This window comes from Girardinichthys multiradiatus, chromosome 5, assembly GCF_021462225.1.
Source record: "Girardinichthys multiradiatus isolate DD_20200921_A chromosome 5, DD_fGirMul_XY1, whole genome shotgun sequence".
Lineage (NCBI taxonomy): Eukaryota > Metazoa > Chordata > Actinopteri > Cyprinodontiformes > Goodeidae > Girardinichthys > Girardinichthys multiradiatus.
Window position 1 is genome coordinate 606,958 of NC_061798.1, and position 22,703 is coordinate 629,660.

At 44.3% G+C, this 22,703-nt stretch overlaps 1 protein-coding gene across 5 annotated transcripts in view; it reads left to right on the top strand.

Moving 5' to 3' along the window:
- LOC124868729 (heterogeneous nuclear ribonucleoprotein L-like) overlaps positions 1–22,703 on the top strand; it is a 103,812-nt gene that overhangs the window by 35,249 nt on the left and 45,860 nt on the right. For 4 of the 5 annotated variants that reach the window (XM_047366256.1, XM_047366253.1, XM_047366257.1 and 1 more), the window contains one exon: positions 21,917–22,154. In XM_047366256.1, coding sequence (XP_047222212.1) covers positions 21,917–22,154 — 238 coding nt within the window. The remainder of the gene's footprint in view (positions 1–21,916; positions 22,155–22,703) is intronic. The other variant, XM_047366255.1, reaches the window with a different exon arrangement.

Here is a 22,703-nt window from a genome sequence, read left to right on the forward strand (position 1 = left end):
TGCAAATGTGCATCCACCTGTTCCTTTGCACACAAGTGCTTCAATAACTTCAACAGGACAATTCAATCGAATCATTCAGATTCCAAGTGAAGTACATACATTCCAATTGATCCTAGTTATTAAACAATGCAGTCAAATACAGTTTATTGGTGAAACTGGTTAAAAGGTTTTCTATCTAAGGAAACTCAACAGATTGCATCGAGTCAGTGACTTGCAGCTTTCACTAATCCTGGATGATAGTGGACAGTCACTTGTATTGTGTAGTTGACTTTGCAGCAATCCCTCATACTCTACATTCATGTACCAACAGTTGAAAGGAAAATTCCCCTTTAACAGGAAGAAACCTCCAGCAGAACCAGTGTCAGTGTGAGCGGCCAGCTGCCATGACCGACAGGGGTTTGAGAGGACAGAGAATACGCACTAAAAGAACACAGAACGCTGATCCACGAGTACTTTCTATGTGAAAGAAAGCGAGACAGCTAAGCAGTCTAGAATATGAAAGAGAATGCATACAGTTAGTCATAGTAAAGCTTAGCCAATAGCTATGTCTGGGAGAGAGACAGGGTTATGGTGTGTTCCATTTGTAATCAGAAGTCGGACATTCCAACTTCTGCTTCTTGTCGGACCAGAAGTCAGCATGACCAAAGGTATCGGAAAGGCTTGCTCACAGTACCACCAAGTGGCGACGTGTGGAGTTGAGCTGGTGACGTGAATCGGCAATGTGAGACTCCCGCAGTCGTGACACAGACCGAGTGGCACAAAGCTGCGAAGGCTGCCCAACCCTGCTTGCAGCCTTAATTAGGCCCGAGCAAGAAAACTGCAAGGGCCTATTGTAATTGCAAGAATTCTTATTATTCTTTGTTTGTTTGTTTTTTCTGTTTTTTCCGTATGGGGACTTTGCCATGAACCAAAACGCATAAGATTTTACCCAAAATTGTCTCCCGCGTGAAATTCTTGATCCTTAATTCAATTTAAAAAAATTCAGGTTCAATTCAAAAATACTTTCTTAATCCCAAAGGGAAATTAAATGTTGTAGCTCATTATGGAGGTTTCTTCAAAGAGCTGTTGTAGATGCTGATGGCTGTGGGCAGGAAGGATCTCCTGTAGCGCTTCGTCTTACAGCAGATCTGAAGAAGCCTCTGACTGAAGACACTCTGTTGTTGTAGGATAGTCTCATGAAGAGAATGCTCAGGGTTCTCCATAATGTTCTTCATTTTATGAAGAATCCGTCTTTCCACAATGACCTCCAGAGGTTCCAGAGGAGTCCCCAGAAAAGAGCCGGTCTTCTTTATCAGCTTGTTGAGCTTTTTTAAGTCCCTGGCTCTGATGCTGCTTCCCCAGCAGATGATGGTAGAAGAGATCACACTCTCCACAACAGACTTATAGAAGATATGCAGCATCTTGCTGCAAACACCAAAGGACCTAAGCTTCCTCAAGAAGTACAGTCTGCTCTGTCCCTTCTTGTAGATGGCTTCACAGTTGCATCTCCACTCTAGTCTGTTGTCCAGGTGAACATCAAGGTATTTATACTCCTCCACCACCTCCACCTCTTCTCCCATGATGGAAATAGTTTTTGACTTATTCCTGTTTCTTTTAAAATCTACAATCATCTCCTTTGTTTTAGTCACATTCAAAATGAGATGATTGTTTCCACATGCCACAAAGCGGTCCACCACCTTCCTGTACTCGGCTTCTTGTCCATCTCTGATCCACCCCACGACTGCAGAATCATCAGAGTATTTCTGCAGATGACAGGAGTCAGTCTTGTACTGGAAGTCTGAGGTGTATAGAGTGAAAAGGAATGGTGAGAGTACAGTCCCCTGTGGTACTCCTGTGCTGATGACTACCTGGTTAGACTCATAACCCTTCAGTCTCACAAACTGTGGTCTGTTTGTCAGGTAGTCTTTGATCCAGGAGATTGTTGAGGCTTCCACCTGAGTCTTCTGGAGTTTCTGACAAAGCAAATCAGGTTGGATTGTATTAAATGCACTGGAGAAATCAAAGAACATGATCCTCACAGTGCTGCTGGCTTTGTCCAGATGACAGTGGGTTTACTGAACCAGGTGTATGATGGCATCTTCAACTCCAACACCACAACGATAAGCAAACTGAAGGGGGTCCTGATGGTTTACTGTTTGCTAACTCAGGTGGGCCAACAGGAGTCTCTCTAGGACCTTCATGATGTGGGATGTCAGGGCAACAGGTCTATAGTCATTGAGGACTGATGGGTGAGTTTTCTTTGGTACCGGAACAAGACAGGAGGTCTTCCACAACACCGGAACCTTCTTCTGGGCCAGGCTAAGGTTGAAGAGGTGCTGCAGAATCCCACAGAGCTGCTCTGCACAAGCCTTCAGGACTCTAGGGCTGACATGATCTGGACCTGCAGCCTTATTCCGATTCAGTCTCTCCAGTTGCATCTTCATTTAACTTCTTGAGAGACACAAGTGGAAGGGGGAAGCAAAGGAAGCATCAGCATCCTCTGATATGGTTGAAGGTAAACATGTAGAAGCAGAAGGGTCTAGGGCTGAGGTGGAAGATAAAAAATATGAGGTGTTACTGGACAGTTGTGGGTCCTGTGTGTCAAAGAAGGGTGGGATGTCTGTTTGGCTGTGAGCAGGAGAGGAGGATGCGAAGCTTGTTTCTGAACTGAACCTATTGAAGAATGTGTTCAGTTCACTGGCTCTGTCCAGACCTTCATTGGTCTGATCATCCTTCTGCTTGAAGCCTGTGATCTTCTTCATCCCTGACCACACATCTCTGATATTGTTTTGCTGGAGCTTGCTCTCCAGCTTCTTCTTGTACACCTCCTTGCTGTCTCTTATCTTGACTTTAAGTTGCTTCTGTAAACTCCTCAATAATTATCTGTCTCCCTCTCTGAAGGCTCTTTTTTTCTTGTTAAGCAGGTCCTTCAGGTCACTGGTGATCCAAGGTTTGTTATTGGGGAAGCATCTCACGGTTCTGGTGGGGATGATGTTATCCACACAGAAGTTTATACAGTCGGTTACACACTCAGTCATGGCATTGATGTCCTCTCCATGTGGCTGGCACAGTGCATCCCAGTCTGTAGCCTCAAAGCAACCTTGCAGAGCTTCTTCAGCTTCCTGTGACCATTTTCTCACAGTCCTCTTTATTACAGGTTGCCTCTGAACAAGGGGCTTATATTTCGAGCAGAGAAAAACAAGATTGTGATCTGATTTGCCTAGAGGAGGTCTTGCGGTAGAGATGTATGAGTCCTTGACATTTGCATAAAACAAATCCAATGTTTTGTTTTCTCTGGTAGAGCAGCTGACCAACTGTTGAAATGTTGGAAGTGTAGCAGAAAGGGAAGCATGATTAAAATCACCAGAAATTGCCACAAAAGTATTGGGGTTTTGTGTCTGTAGCTTAGCAACAACTGAGCTGATGGCATCACATGCAGTGTCGGCAACAGCGGAAGGTGAAACGTAAACTGTTGCCAAAATAACACTGGTGAACTCTCTGGGTAAATAATATGGACGAAAACTTACTGCCAACAGTTCAATATCTGGACTGCAGAGATGACACTTCACAGTTACATGTCTTAGATTGCACCATCCGTTGTTCACAAGTACTGCCAGTCCACCTCCTTTACATTTGCCGCTCCTCTTTAAATGTCTGTCTGCTCATATGGTTAAAAAGCCCGGCAGAGAGACGCTGGAGTCGGGGATATGATCCTACAGCCATGTCTCAGTAAAACACATAATACTGCATGCCCGGTACTCTGGCTGGGTCCTTTGTAGGGCTTGGAGTTTATCCAACTTGTTTGGAGTTCATCCAACTTGTTTGGCGTTCGCGCCCAAACCAAAAATATGCAATAACTTTCCCAAACAAACGCCAAACCACACCAAAGTTGGCATGAAGGAGGACATTTGGGATCCCAATGATCCTATGGGTTCATATGCTGACATAATCAAAGCCACGCCCCCTCAGAACAGGAAGTCACTTTTTTCACTTGGAAAGGTACCTCTCTGACCCTCGTGACCCAATCAACTTGAAAGTGTGTCAGAAGACAGATAACTAGTGGGTCTAACTTCGTTTGAAGCACAGTAACTTTTCATAAAAGGGCGTGGCCGTGGTGGCGTGGCGAAGTTGGACGTCACGCCATGGCCATACGTTTGGCTTTAATTTCCACATACATCATCTGATCTGCACCAAATTCAATGTGATTGATCCTAGTCCAGTCCCCAACAGAGATCTGATGACATATTTGGTGGGCGTGGCCTAATTCGTACACAGCGCCCCCTAGAATATTTAAACAAATCAGCTCCAAGCCATGCTTTGACCGAGGATTCTGAAATTTAGTACACATATGTAACTTGTCAGGACCTACAAAAAAGTCTCTTGGAGCTTTGGTCCAAACCAAGCAGGAAGTCGGCAATTTTGGATTGAAGTTCCCATATTGACCCTGTTTTGGGCGTTTCTAGCCCGCATATCTGAGCAAACTCCTCCTACAACTGTGGACTTAGAGACTTGAAAATCACTCAGTATAATCTTAAGGCATTGGGGATGAAAAGTTATCAAAAGCTTTTTGATACATGAAAGCGTGTGGGCGTGGCCACGCCTGAAAATATGACTTCTCGCCATAAAAGACTAAATTAATATAGCTCCTACAAGGTAGGTCACAGAGACCTGAAACCTTCTGAGATTGATCTGCCTCTGGCCCTGAACAATATTCACTGATCAGATGCTGACATCATTGTAGCCCCGCCCCCTGAGAACAGGAAGTGTCATTTTTTCCTTTACAGAGTCAATTTTTGATGTTCTTCACCAAATCAATGTGAAACTGTCCCAAGTAATGGATAATATAATGGTCTAAGACGGTCGCCAGTACTGACTGGTATAGCTGGAGGGTGTGGCTATGATGGCGTGGCGAATTCTGATGCCACGCCACAGCCATACGTTTGGCTCTAAATTACACATGCATGGTCCGATTCACTCCAAAATAAATATGGTTGATCTTTCACAACCCCCAAACAGCTCTATTGGATTACATTGGAATTTCGATCAACAATGCTCCCTAGGACACTTCAAGGGCTATATCTCCCTCGTACATCATCGGATCCACTTGAATCGTAGTATAAATGATCATGAGTTAATGATGAACATGTTGACACAGTCAATAGATGACATAACTTTAGCCCCGCCCACTAATAAATAAATGAGTGTAGCTTCCATCTGGAAGGTCCGATGCACTCCAAACTGAATATGGTTGATCTTTGTCAGCCCCCAAACAGCTCTATTGGATTACATTGGAATTTGGATCAATAGCGCCCTCTAGGGCACTTCAAGGACTTTATCTCCCTCATACATCATCGGATCCATTTGAAATGTAGTACACATCATGACTGATCAATGCTGAACATGTTGACACAGTCAGTTCATGATATCATTTCAGCTCGGCCCACTAATAATACATGCTGCTTCCATCTGGAAGGTCGGGTTTCCCCCAAATTTTAAATGCTTCTCGCCAGATGAGAACTCTGCATGACCAAAGGTCATATGACATGTGGCTCACAGTGCCTCCTAGTGGCAATGTGTGGAACGTAATGGCAGCCAAGTCGGTCATGCACAGCTGGCGATGCCAGGCTCCCACGCCGAGTTGCGCTGAGGTGCGAGGGCCTTCAAGGCTGCTTGCAGCTTTAATTAGGCCCGAGCAGCAAAGCAGCTGCGAAAGCCTATTGTAATCGCTCTGTTTATTATTATTCTGGCGACAAATGAATCACCTATTTGGTGGCTTTAACATATCCAAAAACTCACCGAACGTTACCCAAAATTGTCCCCCTAGTGAAATTTTAAGTCTTTAATGTCGCCATAAGTGGGCGTGGCCAAAGCACTTAGCCACGCCCCCAAACGTGAGATAACCCGAACCGTAAGTCGTACAGATCTGAAAGTTGGCACACTCCTCAAACCAATTGGCCATTTTTCACTTTTACTCACCTCGAACTTTAACGAACTCCTCCTAGGGATTTTGAGCTGTCAGCTTCATATTTGGTCAATGTGGAGTTGAGGCACGGGGGATTAAAAGTTATCAAAATTGTGACTTTTCGTGTATGTTGAAGGGGCGTGGCCGGGCCACGTACTTGGCGTTCGCGCCCAAATTGAAAAATTGCAATAACTTTACCAAAAAAATTACAAATCACAACAAAATCGGCATGAAGGAGGACCTTCGGGTTCCCGACGATCCTATGGGGTCATCTGCTGACATCATCAAAGCCACGCCCCCTCAGAACAGGAAGTCACTTTTTTCCCTTGGAAAGGAACCTCTCTGACCCTCGTGACCCAATCCACTTAAAAGTGTGTCAGAAGACAGATAACTAGTGGGTCTAACTTCTTTTGAGGCACAGTGACTTTTCATAAAAGGGCGTGGCCGTGGCGGCGCGGCGAAGTCAGACGTCACGCCATGGCCATACGTTTGGCTCTAATTTCCACATAGATCATCTGATCTGCACCAAATTCAATGTGATTTATCCTTGTCCAGTCCCCAACAGAGATCTGATTACATATTCAGTGGGCGTGGCCTAATTCGTACACAGCACCCCCTAGAAAATAAAAATAAAACAGCCCCAAGCCATGCTTTGACCAAGGATTCTGAAATTTGGTACACATATGTAACTTCTCAGGACCTACAAAAAAGTCTCTTGGAGCATTGGTCCAAACACCACATGAAGTCGGCCATTTTGGATTGAAGTTGCCATTTGTACAGTATTTTGGCCATTTCTAGCCCGCATATCTGAGCGGCCTCCTCCTACAGCTTTTGACTTAGACACTTGAAAATCACTCAGTATACTCTTAAGGCATTGGGGATGAAAAGTTATCAAAACCTTTTTGATACATGAAAGCGTGTGGCCGTGGCCAAGCCTCAAAATATGACTTCTCGCCAACTAAAACACTAAATTGACATAGCTCCTACAAGGAAAATCACAGACACATGAAACCTTCTGGGATTGATCTGCCTCTAGGCCTGAACAATATTCACTGATGAGATGCTGACATCATCGAAGCCCCGTCCCCTGAGAACAGGAAGTGTCCCGTTTTCCTTTAGACAGTCAGTGTTTGATGTTCTTCACCTTATCAATGTTAAACTGTCCCAAGTAACAGATAACATGATGGTCTTAGACAGTCGCCAGTACTGGCTGCTTTATCTGGAGAGTGTGGCCATGAGGGAGTGGCGAATTCTGATGTCACGCCACAACCATACGTTTGGCTCTAAATTACACATGGATGATCTGATTCACTCCAAAATAAATATGCTTGATCTTTCTCAGTCCCCAAAGACCTCTATTGGATTACATTGGAATTTGGATCAACAGCGTCCCCTAGGACACTTCAAGGGCTATATCTCCCTCATACATCATCGGATCCACTTGAAATCTAGTATACATGATCAAGAGTTAATGATGGACATGTTGACACAGTCAACTAATGACATCATTATAGGAGCTATAAACAAAACACAAACAAAAAAGTGAGTGCAGCTTCCATTTGGAAGGTCCGATTTACTCAAAATTCTAAATGCTTTTTGCCAGATGACAACTCTACATGTCCGAACATAATATGACATGTTGCTCACAGTCCCTCCTAGTGGCGATGTGTGGAACTGAATGGCAGCCTCGTTGCTCATGCATAGGCGGCGATGCCAGGCTCCCGCGGTCGCTGCTGTGATGGAAATTCTTGCAGTAATTGTTCCAAAGTGTATGACCTTTTTTATCTCACTCCTCAGAACATCTGTGTTAGAGGAAGAAGCCATTATCAGAAGTTTAATGGTTAAGACCCATCTTTTAGGACGATGTCAGAAAGGGCAGTTAGGTCTGTTCCTAGATAACCTTGTCACCTTTGAACTCAAGAAGGGTTTGGGCCATAAAACACAGACTCTTTGAAATTGAGATAACACTGTCATGTTTGGTATAAATACTGTGTGTAACTGTTGATCGGGGCTCTGCTTAACTGACTTGCTTGGTGACAGAGTCATTCAAACGCTGAATGCCTTTGAATAAAACTTATAAAGACAAAGTCCGGATTTTCTCTTGTTATGAGTCAACTTCTATCCACTTTGATAAGGAAATTCCACAACACTGCACAGGCCGAGTTGCGCTGAGGTACGAGGGCCTTCAAGGCTGCTTGCAGCTTTAATTTTTGTTGTAGCTCATTTTATACTGGTTTCTTCAAAGAGCTGTTGTAGATAATGATGGCTGTGGGCAGGGAGGATCTCCTGTAGTGGTCTGTCTTATAGCAGATCTGAAGAAGCCTCTGACTGAAGAGACTTTGTTGTTGTACAACAGTTTCATGAAGAGGATGCTCAGGGTTCTCCATATTGTTCTTCATTTTAAGAAGAATCCTTCTTTTCACTATGATCTTTGGAGGTTCCAGAGGAGTCCCCAGAACAGACCCAACCTTCTTTATTAGCTTGTTGAGCTTTTTTAAGTCCCTGGCTCTGATGCTGCTACCCAAGCAGATGATGGCAGAATAGATCACACTCTCCACAACAGACTTATAGGAGATATGCAGCATCTTGCTGGAAACACCTAAGTTTCCTCAAGAAGACAGTCTTGTAGATGGCTTCACAGTTGCATCTCCACTCTGGTCTATGGTCCAGGTGAACACAAAGGTATTTATGCTGCTCCACCACCTCCACTTCTTCTCCCATGATGGAAATAGTGTTTGACCAATTCCTGTTTCTCTTAAAATCTACAGTAATCTCCTTTCTTTTAGTCACGTTTAAGATGAGATGATTGTTTCCATACCATACCACAAAGCTTTCCACCAGCTCTCTGTACTCAGCTTCTTGTCCATCTCTGATCCTCCCCACAACTGCAGAGTCATCCGAGTATTTCTGCAGATGACAGCAGTCTGTCTTGTACTAGAAATCTAAGGTGTACAGAGTGAGAAGGAATGATGAGAGTACAGTCCCCTTGTGACCCTTCAGTGTCACAAACTGTGGTCTGTTTGTGAGGTAATTGTCATAGTGTTACGTATGGCTCTGACCCACATGCAGAATCACGCTCAAGGAAAACGGGTACAAGTTTGAAAAAGGTTTATTTAAGGAGAATGGATTGGTATGGTGTGCAGGAACAACTGTAAGGAAAAACGACAAGTAAGTGGCACAGTAAACGAAACCGGAACTTAAATGTGAAATGTCTCTTACTAGGAGAGAATAGGCAATCCGCCAGGAGGAGAGGGATTCGGACTGGAGAAGGAGTGAATATGGAAACAATGGTAAGGCCGATGATTTCTTAGTTACTTGGGTTAGAGCTTGGAGTGCAGGCGAAGCGTCAGCGGAGAGGTGGAGGGTGGACAGGTTAGGTTGAATGGTCTCTGGAGAATCCGGGTCCAGAAGCAGCCGGCCGGGGAAGTTCCAGAGTTCGGCGTCGGGTAGGTTTGTGTGGAAGATCCTTCCTGGGGAGATCCTAGGAACGAGGCTAGTGCAAAAAGAAGCCACCGGGGCCAGCCTGGGTAACCTCCAGGTAGTCGCCGGTATAATCCTTGGAAGGTCCTTGAAAACGTAGTTAGTGTTTGAGCGAAGCCACCGGGGCCAGCCTGGGTAACCTCCAGGTAGTCGCCGGTTCAGTTCACTAAGAAGAACAACACAAGTTACACGTTGTCGAAGGCAAAGTACACATAAACTTAAGAAGCACAGTCCATTACGGGCTTAACCTGAGATACATAGAAGGTAGGGTGTACTCGTAAAGAGGAAGGCAACCTGAGGCGAATGGCAGAGGGACCGACTAAGGACTCAATAGTGTAGGGCCCAATAAACCTAGGTGACAACTTCTTTGACATGGCCTTGAGAGGGATGTCCCGGGAGGATAACCAAACCCTTTGTCCCGGCTGATAACCAGGAGCTGGCCTTCTCTTGAGGTCAGCGATACGTTTGTTCTGGGCCGCAGTGGGAGATGCTCGGCCCAGTCAAACGGGGCAGAGGAGGTCACACACCTAAGTGTGGACTCGAGCTGCAGGTTGAGTCTCTCTACTTGTCCGTTAGATTGGGGAGGTGACCTGAAGTTAGTGATACCTTGGCTCCTAAAACTGAGCAAAACTGTCGCCAAACCTGGGAAATAAACTGGGGCCCTCGGTCAGACAGAATATCCTGTGGTATACCGTGTAAGCGAAAAATGTGCTTCACCAAATGTTTGGCAGTTTGCAATGCAGAGGGAAACTTTCTAAGTGGCACTAAGTGACAAGCCTTGGGGAAACGGTCAACAATAGGCAAAATGATCATCATACCCTCGGAAGTGGGTAGCCCAGTTACAAAATCTAAAGCTAAATGTGACCAGGGACGTTTAGGGATGCTCAAAGGTTGTAGTAGACTAGCTTGGGGTTGGTTACTACTCTTGTTTCTTGAGCAAACTGTACAAGCAAGTACCCATTCCCGGACGTCCTGGTGCAAAGAGGGCTACCAGTAACATCTGTTAATCAGTGAAATGGTGCGGCCTGGATCCCTGGATGTGCAGAGAACCTAGCCGTGTGGAACCACTGAATAACCCTAGACCTTACCGCAGCAGGGACATATGTACGGTTGGTAGGCCCGTTACCAGGGTCAGGCTCTGTCCTTAGCACTCGGGAGACCAGTTCCTCAATCTCCCAAGACATAGTTCCGATGGGCACAATAGGTTCAGGTAGCTTCTCAGAATCATCTGGTGCGAACTGCCGGGAAAGAGCATCAGGCTTGGAGTTCTTACTCCCAGGTCTGAAAGAGATGGTTAGATTAAGCCGAGAAAAATAAAGAGACCAACGGGCTTGTCTTGGTTAAGTCTTTTAGCAGTCTGTAAATAAGCCAAGTTCTTGTGGTCGGTCCAGACTAATATAGGGTGAACGGCACCCTCTAACCAGTGTCTCCACTCCTCTAAGGCTAGCTTAATAGCAAGGAGTTCCCTGTCACCCACATCATAATTCCGTTCGGTTTGGCTCAGCCAATGAGAAAAATACCCACAATGGTGCAGTTTGTTGTCGTCAGAGGAACGTTGTGAGAGTACGGCTCCCACCCCAGTGTCGGAGGTGCCGACTTCCAAAATGAACTGTCTGGAGGGATCTGGATGTTTTAAGATGGGTGCCTGGGCAAACTTCTCCTGAAGAACACGGAAGGCTTGATCTGCAGCGGAGTTCCAAAGGAAGTGCACTTTAGTGGAACTTAGTGCAGTTAAAGGTGCTGCCGTCTGGCTGTAGTTCCGGATGAAGCGGCGGTAGAAATTGACAAAGCCGAGAAACTTCTGTAATTGTTTCAGTGAGTCCGGAACAGGCCACTCCATCACAGCCTTAACCTTCTCTGGGTCTGCACGGAGCTGTCCACCCTCTAGAATAAAACCTAAGAAGGTTACAGAGGTCTGGTGAAATTCACATTTCTTCGCTTTCACGGACTGTTTGTTCTCTAAAAGTCTTTGTAACACCAGATGAACGTGATGCTGGTGAGTCTTCAGGTCCTTAGAATAAATCAAAATATCGTCTAGGTAGACAAACACAAAAATTTTCAAAAAATCCCTGAGGACGTGGTAGGCATTCCTAACGTCACATTTAGTGAAAACTGTGGCCTCGTGGACAGGTTCAAAAGCTGAAGAAAGTAAAGGAAGGGGATACTTGTTCTTATCTGTAATGTTATTAAGCCCCCTATAATCAATACAGGGCCTTAAAGAACCATCCTTCTTGTTCACGAAAAAGAAACCTGCGCCTAGGGGTGATGAAGAAGGGCGGATAAGGCCGGTAGCCAGGGACTCATTAATATATTTCTCCATAGTCTGCTGGTCGTGTGTAGAAATGGGATACAACCTGCTGGTGGGCAGGGAAACTCCTGGAAGTAAGTCAATGGTGCAATCATAGGGCCGTTGTGAAGGTAACAAAAGCGCCTTAGCTTTGTTGAACACTTGTTTAAGATCATGGTATATCAAAGGTACCCGGGTAAGATCCGGAAAATCACTCTCCTCAACAACTGAGTCAGGGGGAACGGGAACGGGAGCGACTGCAGACTGAAGGCAGGTAGTGTGGCAACTTTTGGACCAGGACTCAACTCTGCCCTTAACCAAATCAAGGTGAGGATTGTGATTACTAAGCTAAGTGAAACCCAGCACCATAGCCTACGTAGCTACAGGAAAAACGTAGAAGGAAATTCATTCTTGATGATTGCCAGATAACAAGAGGGCTATAGGTTTAGTTTGGTGAGTAATACGAGACAATTCCTGACCATTGAGGGCTGTCACAAGATGTGGTGCTGGTAAAGCCACAGTCTCGATCCCAGCTGCTTTAACTAGATCCAAGTCTATAAGATTCTGTTCACTTCCTGAATCAACCAGTGCAGAAAGATTGTGGACCTGTTGGTTAAGTAGTAACGTGGCTGGAAAACAAAATCTGACGGATTCGGGTGAAACAGTCTGGTCCGCCGATATGTCCCTATCTACCGATGGACCTGATCTTTTGGCCGAGGAAGACAAGTAGGACAGTCGGTTACAAGATGCTCTTTGTAGCCACAATAAAAACATTGCCTAGCTGCCTGCGCCTCTGCGTTTCGCTAGTGAGGCGCACCCTACCCACCTGCATGGGTTCAGTTTCTCCTGCCAGTTCTTGGGAAGGAGGCTTGGGGTTAATAGTAGGCAAAAGCGTTGTCTGGGTCCTAACATAACTGCGTTCAATTCTGGGCTTCCTCCTCTCCCTTAACCGGCTATCTATTCTAATGGCTTTAGCAATGAAATCCTCCAATAAATCTGGCTCATCCACTAAAACAAGCTCATCCTGTAAAGTCTCATCCAGGGCATGAAAAAATACAGATTTAAGGGCCTGGCTGTCCCAGCCAGACTCTGCTGCAAGGATACAAAAATCTATAGCAAATTCTGTTAGCGGTCTACCCCGCTGCTTAATAGTCCATAACTTTCGACCTGAAGCCACATAATCAATACAGAAAGAAAGATTTTTCCTAAACTCCTTCTCAAAATCAGAAAATGTGCAACCAAACTGGACACAACTAGAAAAACGGGATTCAGCCCATCTTAGTGCTTTTCCTGACAAAAGGCCAATAACATAAGAAATCTTAGAGTCATCATGGGGGAAAGTGTGGGGGGAACGATTGAACACTAAAGAACATTGTAACAAGAAACCCTTACAGTCACTGGTCTCACCTGAATATTTCTCAGGACAAGGGGAAATGACGTCACGGATGAAAGGAAGACGCTGGGTCTCTGAACTGGCTGCAGCAGCCTCTAACGGCTGAGTGGAGGTCTTGTTCAAGGATAGCTGTAACATGGCGGTTACCTGTTCGAGCTGTTGATTCATCTGACGTTGCTGTTTGGCTAGAGAGTGTAAGGTCGAATCGTGAGACTGAATATGGTGAGAATGATCGGAAAGAATTCCCTTGAGCGCCTCTGCTGGGTCGGGTTGGCTTGAGTATTCTGTCATAGTGTTACGTATGGCACTGACCCATAGGCAGAATCACGCTCCAGGGAAACGGGTACAAGTTTGAAAAAGATTTATTTAAGGAGAATGGATTGGTATGGTGTGCAGGAACAACTGTAAGGCAAAACGACAGGTAAGTGGCACAGTAAACGAAACCAGAACTTAAATGTGAAATGTCTCTTACTAGGAAGGAGTAGGCAATCCGCCAGGAGGAGAGGGATTTAGACTGGAGAAGAAGTGAATATGGAAACAATGGTAAGTCCGATGATTTCTTAGTTACTTGGGTTAGAGCTTGGAGTGCAGGCGAAGCGTCAAGGGAGAGGTGGAGGGTGGACAGATTAGGTTGAATGGTCTCTGGAGAATCCGGGTCCGGAAGCAGCCAGCCGGGGAAGTTCCAGAGTTCGGCGTTGGGTAGGTGTGTGTGGAAGATCCTTCTTGGGGAGATCCTAGGAGCGAGGCTAGTGCAAAACGAAGCCACCGGGGCCAGCCTGGGTAACCTCCAGGAAGTCGCCGGTTCAGTTCACTAAGAAGAACAAAGAACAAGTTAATCGTTGTCGAAGGCAAAGTACACATACACTTAATTAATACGAGGCTGGCTGAGTAGCTACCACAGAGGCTAATACTCGAGCGACGAGATGCTGGCTGCTTCCTGCTGAAATACTCCAGGACTCAATCACCGAGATGGAAAACACCTGTCTCCACCACTGCTGAGCACTAGCACCTACTAGGAGTCAAAAAACACAGACAAAAACATACAACAGAAACTCCAGCCCCGACATTAGTCTTTGATCCAGGAGATGGTTGAGGCCTCCACTTGAGTCTTCTGGAGCTTCTGACAAAGCAAATTAGGTTGAATTGTGTTACATGCACCGGAGAAATCAAAGAACATGATCCTCACGGTCAGGCGCATCGGTAGAATTTGGCTGAAGGAATTTCTGAATAGCCCCGGATCTCTTAAAAGAAGAAATTTAGAAGTATTAAAAAGATGCACTAAGCCACAAAATGGCATTGGATTTCACATTTTTATCAAAAAAACAATCTGATTTGTTTCTATTGTGCCCCATATTATCACTGGCCTCTTCACCCAACCAGGCAATGCGTTAAAAGAAAAAAACAATAAATTGTTATTTGCGCACAAATAACAAATACGTGCACAGGCACTGGCGAAGTGGCACTCTGTCCATCCTGAAGATGTTCAGGACGGCTGTTCAGTCCAGATCCGTCGGCCTTCCTTGATCAATTACCCGAAAATTTACACTGAGCGCCTCGAAAAGGGCTTATTTCAGAGCAGCTGCGGAGCAAACCAGAAAGCTGAGTTTGGTGCATGTTTGCGCACAAGAACAGGTGGAAACACAGCAGCATAACTCAGGTTTAAGTTGGCGATAAAACCGCTTGTTTTATCGCTAAAATCACTTGTTTACCCAGCAAGACATGATGCGGAGGATTACTCTGAGCATCATTAGGGTCAAGATGAGGAACAGAGTAGAGGGACTTTCACCTGTAGCCCAGGTGAAAAGTCCTGAATTATAAATGGTTGAAGTCTGGGAGTCTGGACGAGGCACTTGAGCTCTGGGAAACAAGGTAAGTGATTTGATTGTGAGTATAAGTGTAGTCTCCTGTGGGAGTTCGTTCCACTTAGGTTGAGGGATCACCAGTAGTGAAGTTACTTGTACAGTATTGATCCTTGGTGGTACTGCACGCCAGAGGGTGAGCAAGATTCGGTCCCGGAGGCCAGTGAGTCCAAGGAGACTTGAGGCTGTCATCTGGAGCTTGATTCGACGAGGAAAACATGGAGGCTTGGAAACTAGGATCATCAAAAAGGGAGAAGATTGAGCGCTTGAACCGGGGCTTGGAGAAATCCTGGAAGGAGTACATGAGAAGGTCAGTAACTTAAAGTTTTCAGGCAAGGCTTAGAACTTTGGCCAGTTATTTACCACGAAGGCAAACACTCAGGCGCTGAAGTGCTGACAGCCTGCTGCCTTTATACTGCACTGGGGAACAGGTAATGCGCTGCACCTGTGCTCCTCCATATCATGGGTCCGGTGACCTCTAGTGTCCAAACAGAGTTGATTGCAGGCAACAGAAACAGAAGCTCCCAGACCCCAACATCATCCCCCCCTCAGTGGCCGAATAGACGGGGGTGCCTCTGAAAGACCCTGTGGGTTGAGGGGGTTTGGCTGGAGGGCACAAAGTGCTGGATACAACTGGCTTCAACTACTGGAAAGTAGGGTGGATGCAGAGATCAGGAGGCAGATGAAGCCTGACAGCGGTAGGACTGATTATGGATTCTATTTCATATGGACCAATGAAACGAGGAGAGAGTTTTCTGGACATAGATTTTAGTGGGACGTCCCAGTAAGAGAGCCAAACCTTCTGACCTGGATGATACTGGGGTGTCCGTCTCCGATCAGCAAAACGCTTGTTTTTGCTGATAATCTGCGGGAGAAGAAGGCACAGGGGTGAAGTTTTCCATCAGTCTGGGAACTTTGAGAGAACACAGCACTTACACCGGTGTCACCTCTAAAGTGAACTGTTTGGATAGGTTTGGATGGATTAAATTGGGTGCTTGAGAGAACTTATTTTTTAAAGTAGTGAAGTCTGAGTTGGCTTCTGGAGTCCACTTGAACTGCACCTTGGTGGAGGTAAGTGCTGTGACGGGAGCTGCTGTTTGACTAAAGTTCCTGATGAACCTTCTGTAGAAGTTTGCGAATCCTAGGAAGCATTGTAGTTGTTTTCGTGAGTTGGGGATGGACCAGTCGAGCATGGCCTTGATCTTCTCAGGATCGGACCAAACCTGCCCACCCTCCAAGATGAATCCCAGGAAGGTGACTAAAGGCTGATGGAACTCGCATTTCTCCGTCTCAACGAAGAATCGGTTCTCTAGGAGGCGTTGCAGGACCAGGCGGACATGAATACGGTGTTTGGTGAGGTCTCGAGAGTAGATGAGGTTGTCATCGAGATATACAAGGACAAAATCATGAAGAAAGTCGTGAAGGACGTCATTTACCAGAGCTTGAAAAATGGCTGGTGCGTTACAGTGACCAAATGGCATTGTTGTGATTATGAATCTGAGAATATTATTTAATATTAATATTTTAATATTTTATCAAATAATATTTCGGTCTGTTAAGGGTGGTCCTGTGGATACCGGCCCAGTAAGGCGGTATTAGGACAAAATAGAAAGGTGTGAGACGAGCTCTGACATTATTGAACAGCATAAACTCTGCACATATATGGAATGAATTCACACAATTTCTTAGAATACAAGAATTTAACAAAAATAAGTCAATTCAAAGTCAAACATATTTCAATCAACAAACTCTTTACTATGCTAAAACAATCCAACTAAACTACCAAGCAGAATTAAAAAATAACGAAGACTAATGGGCTATGTACAATATAAACAAGTTGATTAAAGATAATTGAAAATCATGACCAAAAGAGTGATGCAACATTACCATGCAATATTTATGTTTAAGAACCAAGGATTATCTTGAAGAATCTGGAAATGAAGTTAAGTTAGTCTTGGAACCAACTTAGGCAACAATCAGCATACCTTTAGACAACCCTTCACAATGCAAGATCAGGTAAAATATTATTTTAATAAAATAATGTTTTAAAGAATGATCTGCTGAATAAAACCAACCTTCTGGATGAATAATTTCTCAACAGTGTCTAATTAGTTTCCTTTATTTATTAAAAATAATATTTAAAGAAATATTAAGGGAAAGAGCCAAATCTTTCTGGAGAAATGGGGCTTAATGGTGTTTACTTAGTTATCAGATTTAGTAAAATAATGTTTAGGGACTATTATTCACTAGCTTGAAAACTAACAACCTTCCTGTTAAATATTCTGTAGCAGCAAGCACGTGTTCTTACCGGTTAGCGTTGAGCTAACAAAAGAAGCGGATGGCTTAGCACCAGAAACAAACACATACCTTTAAAATACCTCGGTTAATATAAGGGTTAAAATGCATAAGTGCGGACGGCGCGTTATGAGCAATCTTCCGTTTAAAATCACCCTTGAAGTAAAGTTTGACTTAACTTTAAAAACACAAACACAGAACACAAACATGGCACGTGTGCTGCAGATAGCCTGCTAGCACTAAGATAGCCGAGTTTCACACAAAAAAAAAAAAAACTTCATAAAACGAAAAACGTTTAGATCATTTCAGTCTAAATCTTTCTATTATCTTTCTGCCCAAACCTAACCTCTGACCATGCTGAGTTGTCCAAGGGGTGAAGTTTGGAGAAACGTCCACAGTCAAAAAGCGGTTAGCTTTCAGCTAACCTGATCTCCGGAGCTGTGGCTTGAAAGACGGCTCATTCTGTCCTTCAACCAGCTGTTCATTACCGTAACCATGGTGATGCGGGCCGTTGTCCTTCCTTCAGACTCGGCTTGTAGAAACAGCTTCTCTACTGGGGATTTCTTTGCGACACAGTTTCGGCAGACCTCGGAGAGAAAGTAATCAATGCTTATACCTTAATTTCCCCTCTTTATGAATGAAATCACCGGGTACACAAACAGTGCTTCACTCATACTTAACTTGTGCATATGATCGTGTGATCTTATGACACTCTTGGATCCAGTTTGAAGAGTTTATGTCTTTTTGCCAGCAAGACATTAGCGCGCTGGGGCCTCTCCTGACCGGTCCCACTAGAGGCCGTGTGGAAACAGGGCGGATGTAGCAACAGCTGTGCTTTTATTTGGGTAGTGGTGTCATAGGAAGTCCGCAGTTATCCCGTTTCCTGGCTGTGCCGGAAGAAGGTTAATGCACTTTATTTTGAAAGTTCCAGAAAAGTCTGTACCGGAGTTTAATGTTGTATCCATGGCTGTGGGTCCCAACAGCATCATCAAATACTCAAAGTGGCCTAAAGGAGTTTTAAATGCCATTTTCCATTCGTCCCCCTGGCGGATGCGGACAAGGTGATAAGCATTACAGAGGTCGAGTTTAGTGAATATGGTGGCTTCGTGCACAGGTTTGAAGGCAGATGTTATTAGTGGTAGTGGATATTTGTTTTTGATAATGACTGGTTCAAACCTCTGTAGTCGATGCAAGGACAGAGGGAACCATCCTTCTTTCCCACAAAGAAGAAACCTGCCCCCAGGGGAGAGGACGAATGACGGATTATCCCAGCAGCCAGTGACTCTGTAATATGTTTCTCCATAGATTGTCTTTTAGGACAGGAAATGTTGTAAAGTTGACTCGCAGGCAGGGGCGCTCCAGGTAATAGCTCAATAGCACAGTCATATAGCCGATGGGGGGGACAGAGACAGGGCTTTAGTCTTGCTGAAGACTTGATTTAAATCATGATATTCTTGCGGAATAAGTGATAAATCGATGGGTCCAGCCTCTTCTATGTTCTCCACAGGATGACTCGGAGAAAAAGCAGACTATAAGCAAGAGGAGAGACATTTAGAGGACCAGGAGTTTACGTGACCATCAGACCAGTTTAGTTTGTCGGTTATGTTCTTGGAGCCAAGAAAAGCCCAGAACCAGTGGTGTCTGAGTTACGGGGACACAAAGAAAGAAATCTGTTCTCTGTGGTTACCTGAGATAATGAGTTCCAATGGTTTAGTTTAATGAGTGACCTTCTGTAGGGTCCTTCCATTAATGGCCATTACTTGCTGAGTTGTGGGCAGAGGTTCAACCTCTATCTGTGCTTGATCTACCAGGTTCTCATCTATTAAATTCTGATCACTGCCGGAGTCGACTAAAGCAGTTAAATTAAGAGTGTCTTGGGAAAATATGATGGTCGCAAGTAAAGTGAGTCTGGGGGTCTTTGGAAAGCTGTTGTGGTCCGTCGGTTCCCCTCTCATAATCGACGTACCCTCTCTTTTGGCCGAACTGTGCATGAAGGAATGAAGTGATCAGGGGATCCACAATACAAACACTGGTTTGATTCACGGCGTCTCTGTCTTTCTTCAGGGGACAAACGAGTTCTTCCTACTGCATAGGTTCAGGTGCTGAGAAGGACTGATTATTTTGTTGTGTGGATGGTTGGGTGTTTGGTCTGGGTTGAAATTGTATGTCTTTCAGTATTAAGTGACTGAAAGAAAGCTGCCTTAAGAGCACAGGCTTCCCAGCCTGAAGCGGCTGCTTGTAATTTGTGAACCTTGTCTCGGCCCATCGAAGAGGTTTCCTGTGAGTGAACCTAGAATATAGGATATTTTAGCGTCAATTCAATTCAATTCCGTTTTATTTATATAGCGCCAATTCACAACACATGTCGTCTCAAGGCACTTCACAAAGGGTTTGGAATGGTATAGGGTTGTTGGGGAGGTTAGATTAAACTACTGAGTGTTAGAGTTTGGCCATTTTAGAACGGGCTATGTGTAGGGGTACTAAGTAAAATAATACACTGATAAAGTTTGTCCATCTAGAGCCTGTTATTATGAGAAAAGGATTGTGGAGAGCGATTAAAAACCAGAGAACATTGTAGAAGGAAACCTCCACAGTTACCGGCTTCACCAGAGAACTTCTCCGGATTAGGGGAAATGACGTCACGAGAGTACGGAAGTAGCTGAGTGGTTGGGTTTTCGGTGGCGACCTCTGGTGTTGTGGCAGGTGAGTGTTGTAATATGGATGTCATCTGCTCGAGCTGTTGGTTGGTGTATAGTTGTTGTTGTAGAAGAGATCGGAGAGAATTTCCATGAGATTGAATCTGAGTTCTCCAAAGTGAATCTGCTGGGTCTGAGTGGCCTGAGTGTTCTGTCATGGTTTTTCTAACGGATCTGACCCACATGCAGCAACACTCAAGAGACTGGAGAAAAGTTAATCGGGTTTATGGTTTTACAGGAAGTGATGAAGTGGACCGGGACTGGAAATGCACCGACAGCAAGGGGAAGGATGACAGGTAAGTTGGTTGGATCTTTCCAAGTGAGAAGATGTTATTTAATAGGGCTGATTTGCCCACTGGTAGGTGAAGGAGTTAAGTCCGGGGGGGGGGGATAAATGGTCGGAGTCTGGACGAGGCGCTGGAGCTCTGGGAAACAAGGTAAGTGATTTGATGGTTTGATGGTGAGTATGATGAGTGCCGTCACCTGTGGGAGTTCGTTCCACTGAGGTTGCAGGATCGCCAGTAGCAAAGTTACTTGTACAGTATTTATCCTTGGTGGTGGTTTGCCGGAGGAGGAAGTTGGTGGTTCTGCACGACAGAGGGTGAGCAAGGTTCGGTTCCGAAGGCCAGTGAGACCAAGGAGACTTGAGGCTGGAGTTTGATTCGACGAGGAAAACTTGGAGGCTTGGAAACTTGTATCATCAAAAAAGGAGAAGCTTGAGCGCTTGAACTGGGGCTTGGAGAAATCCTGGAAGGAGTACATGAGAAGGTCAGTAAGTTTTCAGGCAAGGCTTAGAACTTTGGCCAGTTAGTTACCACAAAGGCAAACACTCAGGCGCTGAAGTGCTGACAGCCTGCTGCCTTTATACTGCACTGGGGAACAGGTAATGCGCTGCACCTGTGCTCCTCCATACCATGGGTCCGGTGACCTCTAATGTCCAAACAGAGTTGATAGCAGGCAAAACAAACAGAAGCTCCCAGACCCCAACACATACAAGTTGAAGTTGAAGCTAATATTTTTGATAACTCAGGAAGCTCCACAGGATCAAAGCAGTCCAAGCACAGATCAGTTTCTACAGTTACTTCAATTGTTGTCTAACTTAATGAGGAAGAAGTAATCATGTTCGGGAGTATGCCAATGAAGAAACCTTAATAATATGAGCTACAACAACATTTAATATCCCTTTGGGATTAATAAAGTATTTTTGAATTGAATTCAATTCAATTGAGTAGTGTACTCCATGACACAACCTGAACCTCTATCTTGTCCCCTGTCCAGCCTGATTCAATCAACCCAAATAATGCTGTATGGGGGGGATACCTCCTTGCGAATTGCTCTGGACAGGAACTCAAACAGATAAGTCCAAAACAGCTGTAGATTTTGTCACTGAAACAAAGAGGAGCTAAAGTTCCCTTGTTGCTTAAGCACTTAGATATTTTTGTCTTCATTTGGTCATATGTTTTGAACCATCCTGCTGAAAGAGCTATGACCAATTTTCTTCAAAGAATATAATAAACTCATTGCCCACATCCTTGGACCTCTCTGCATTTTAGGATAGCTTAAACAAATGTGTTACCAAACCCTTAAACTTAATCTGCGATAATTTAAAAAATAACAGCTGGTCCCTGACCAGATTATTCAACTGCCAGTCCAACACCAGATATTATGAATAAAAGTAAACACTTTCAAGTTTGGTGAATTTATTTTTGGACCTTCTCTTTATACCTTTTTATTAAAGAAAACTCCTAACTTTTCTTTTTTTCAAATGTTATAATCTCTGTAGGGTCTTTTAATTTAATAAAACAGGACATAATGCATGTAAAACAATTTTTATATATGAATATTACAATTGTGACAATTATGCAGACTTGGCTGTTCTTTGCTAAAAAGAAAAATTGTATTTTTATGAGTGTAAATAAAGCCAGTGAAGCACCAGATTAACTGCCTGCTTTTTCCTCCACACAGTTATGTGATGATGATGCCCTTTAAGCGGCAGGCTCTCGTGGAGTTTGATAGCTTGGACAGTGCAGAACATTGTGTGACGTGTGGAGGCAGCGAGCCCATCTTTATCGCCAACCAGCAGGCCTTCTTTAACTTCTCCACCAGCCAGAGAATCACCCGACCCACCAATGCAGATGACCCAACCAGCAAAAACAAGGTTCTTCTGTTGTCCATCCAGAATCCACTGTACCCCATCAGTACTGTGAGTGGAGTGGCTTGAGCCCACATTACTGCTGTATTTTTTTCCCTCTGTTGATCATGTTTAATTTATAAATATATGATTTAAAAATGTCTGAAGAAAATCTAATGCACAAAATATATGGGTGACAATTTGTTAAAATTCTGCAGATAATTTAAATTTTACACAGATGATTCGTGAAGTAAGCTTTATCAAAACTAATGGTTTTTGGTAAAAGTCAAACAATTTTCTGTAAAAATTTGTCATATGTTTTTACTGTGGTTTCACTTTTCAACAATTTCACCTACAACCATTTATGAAAATTCACTGACCAGTAATTTCTGCTTTTTGACAATATTTTTAGTGACGTGCGAGATGCCCAAAATTCTTTGCCCAGATTCTAATTCGACAACAAAAACTCAAACCTGTCTTTATCCAATGTTTAGGTTTTATTTTCTTTCTTGGTTTCTTTTGATAAGAAAGAAATATTGTTCCTTCCTTTGTCAGAGTCTTCATTACCGTTTCCAGTTTAGACCTAAGCACATTAAACCTGCTTATATTTAAGGCAATTTA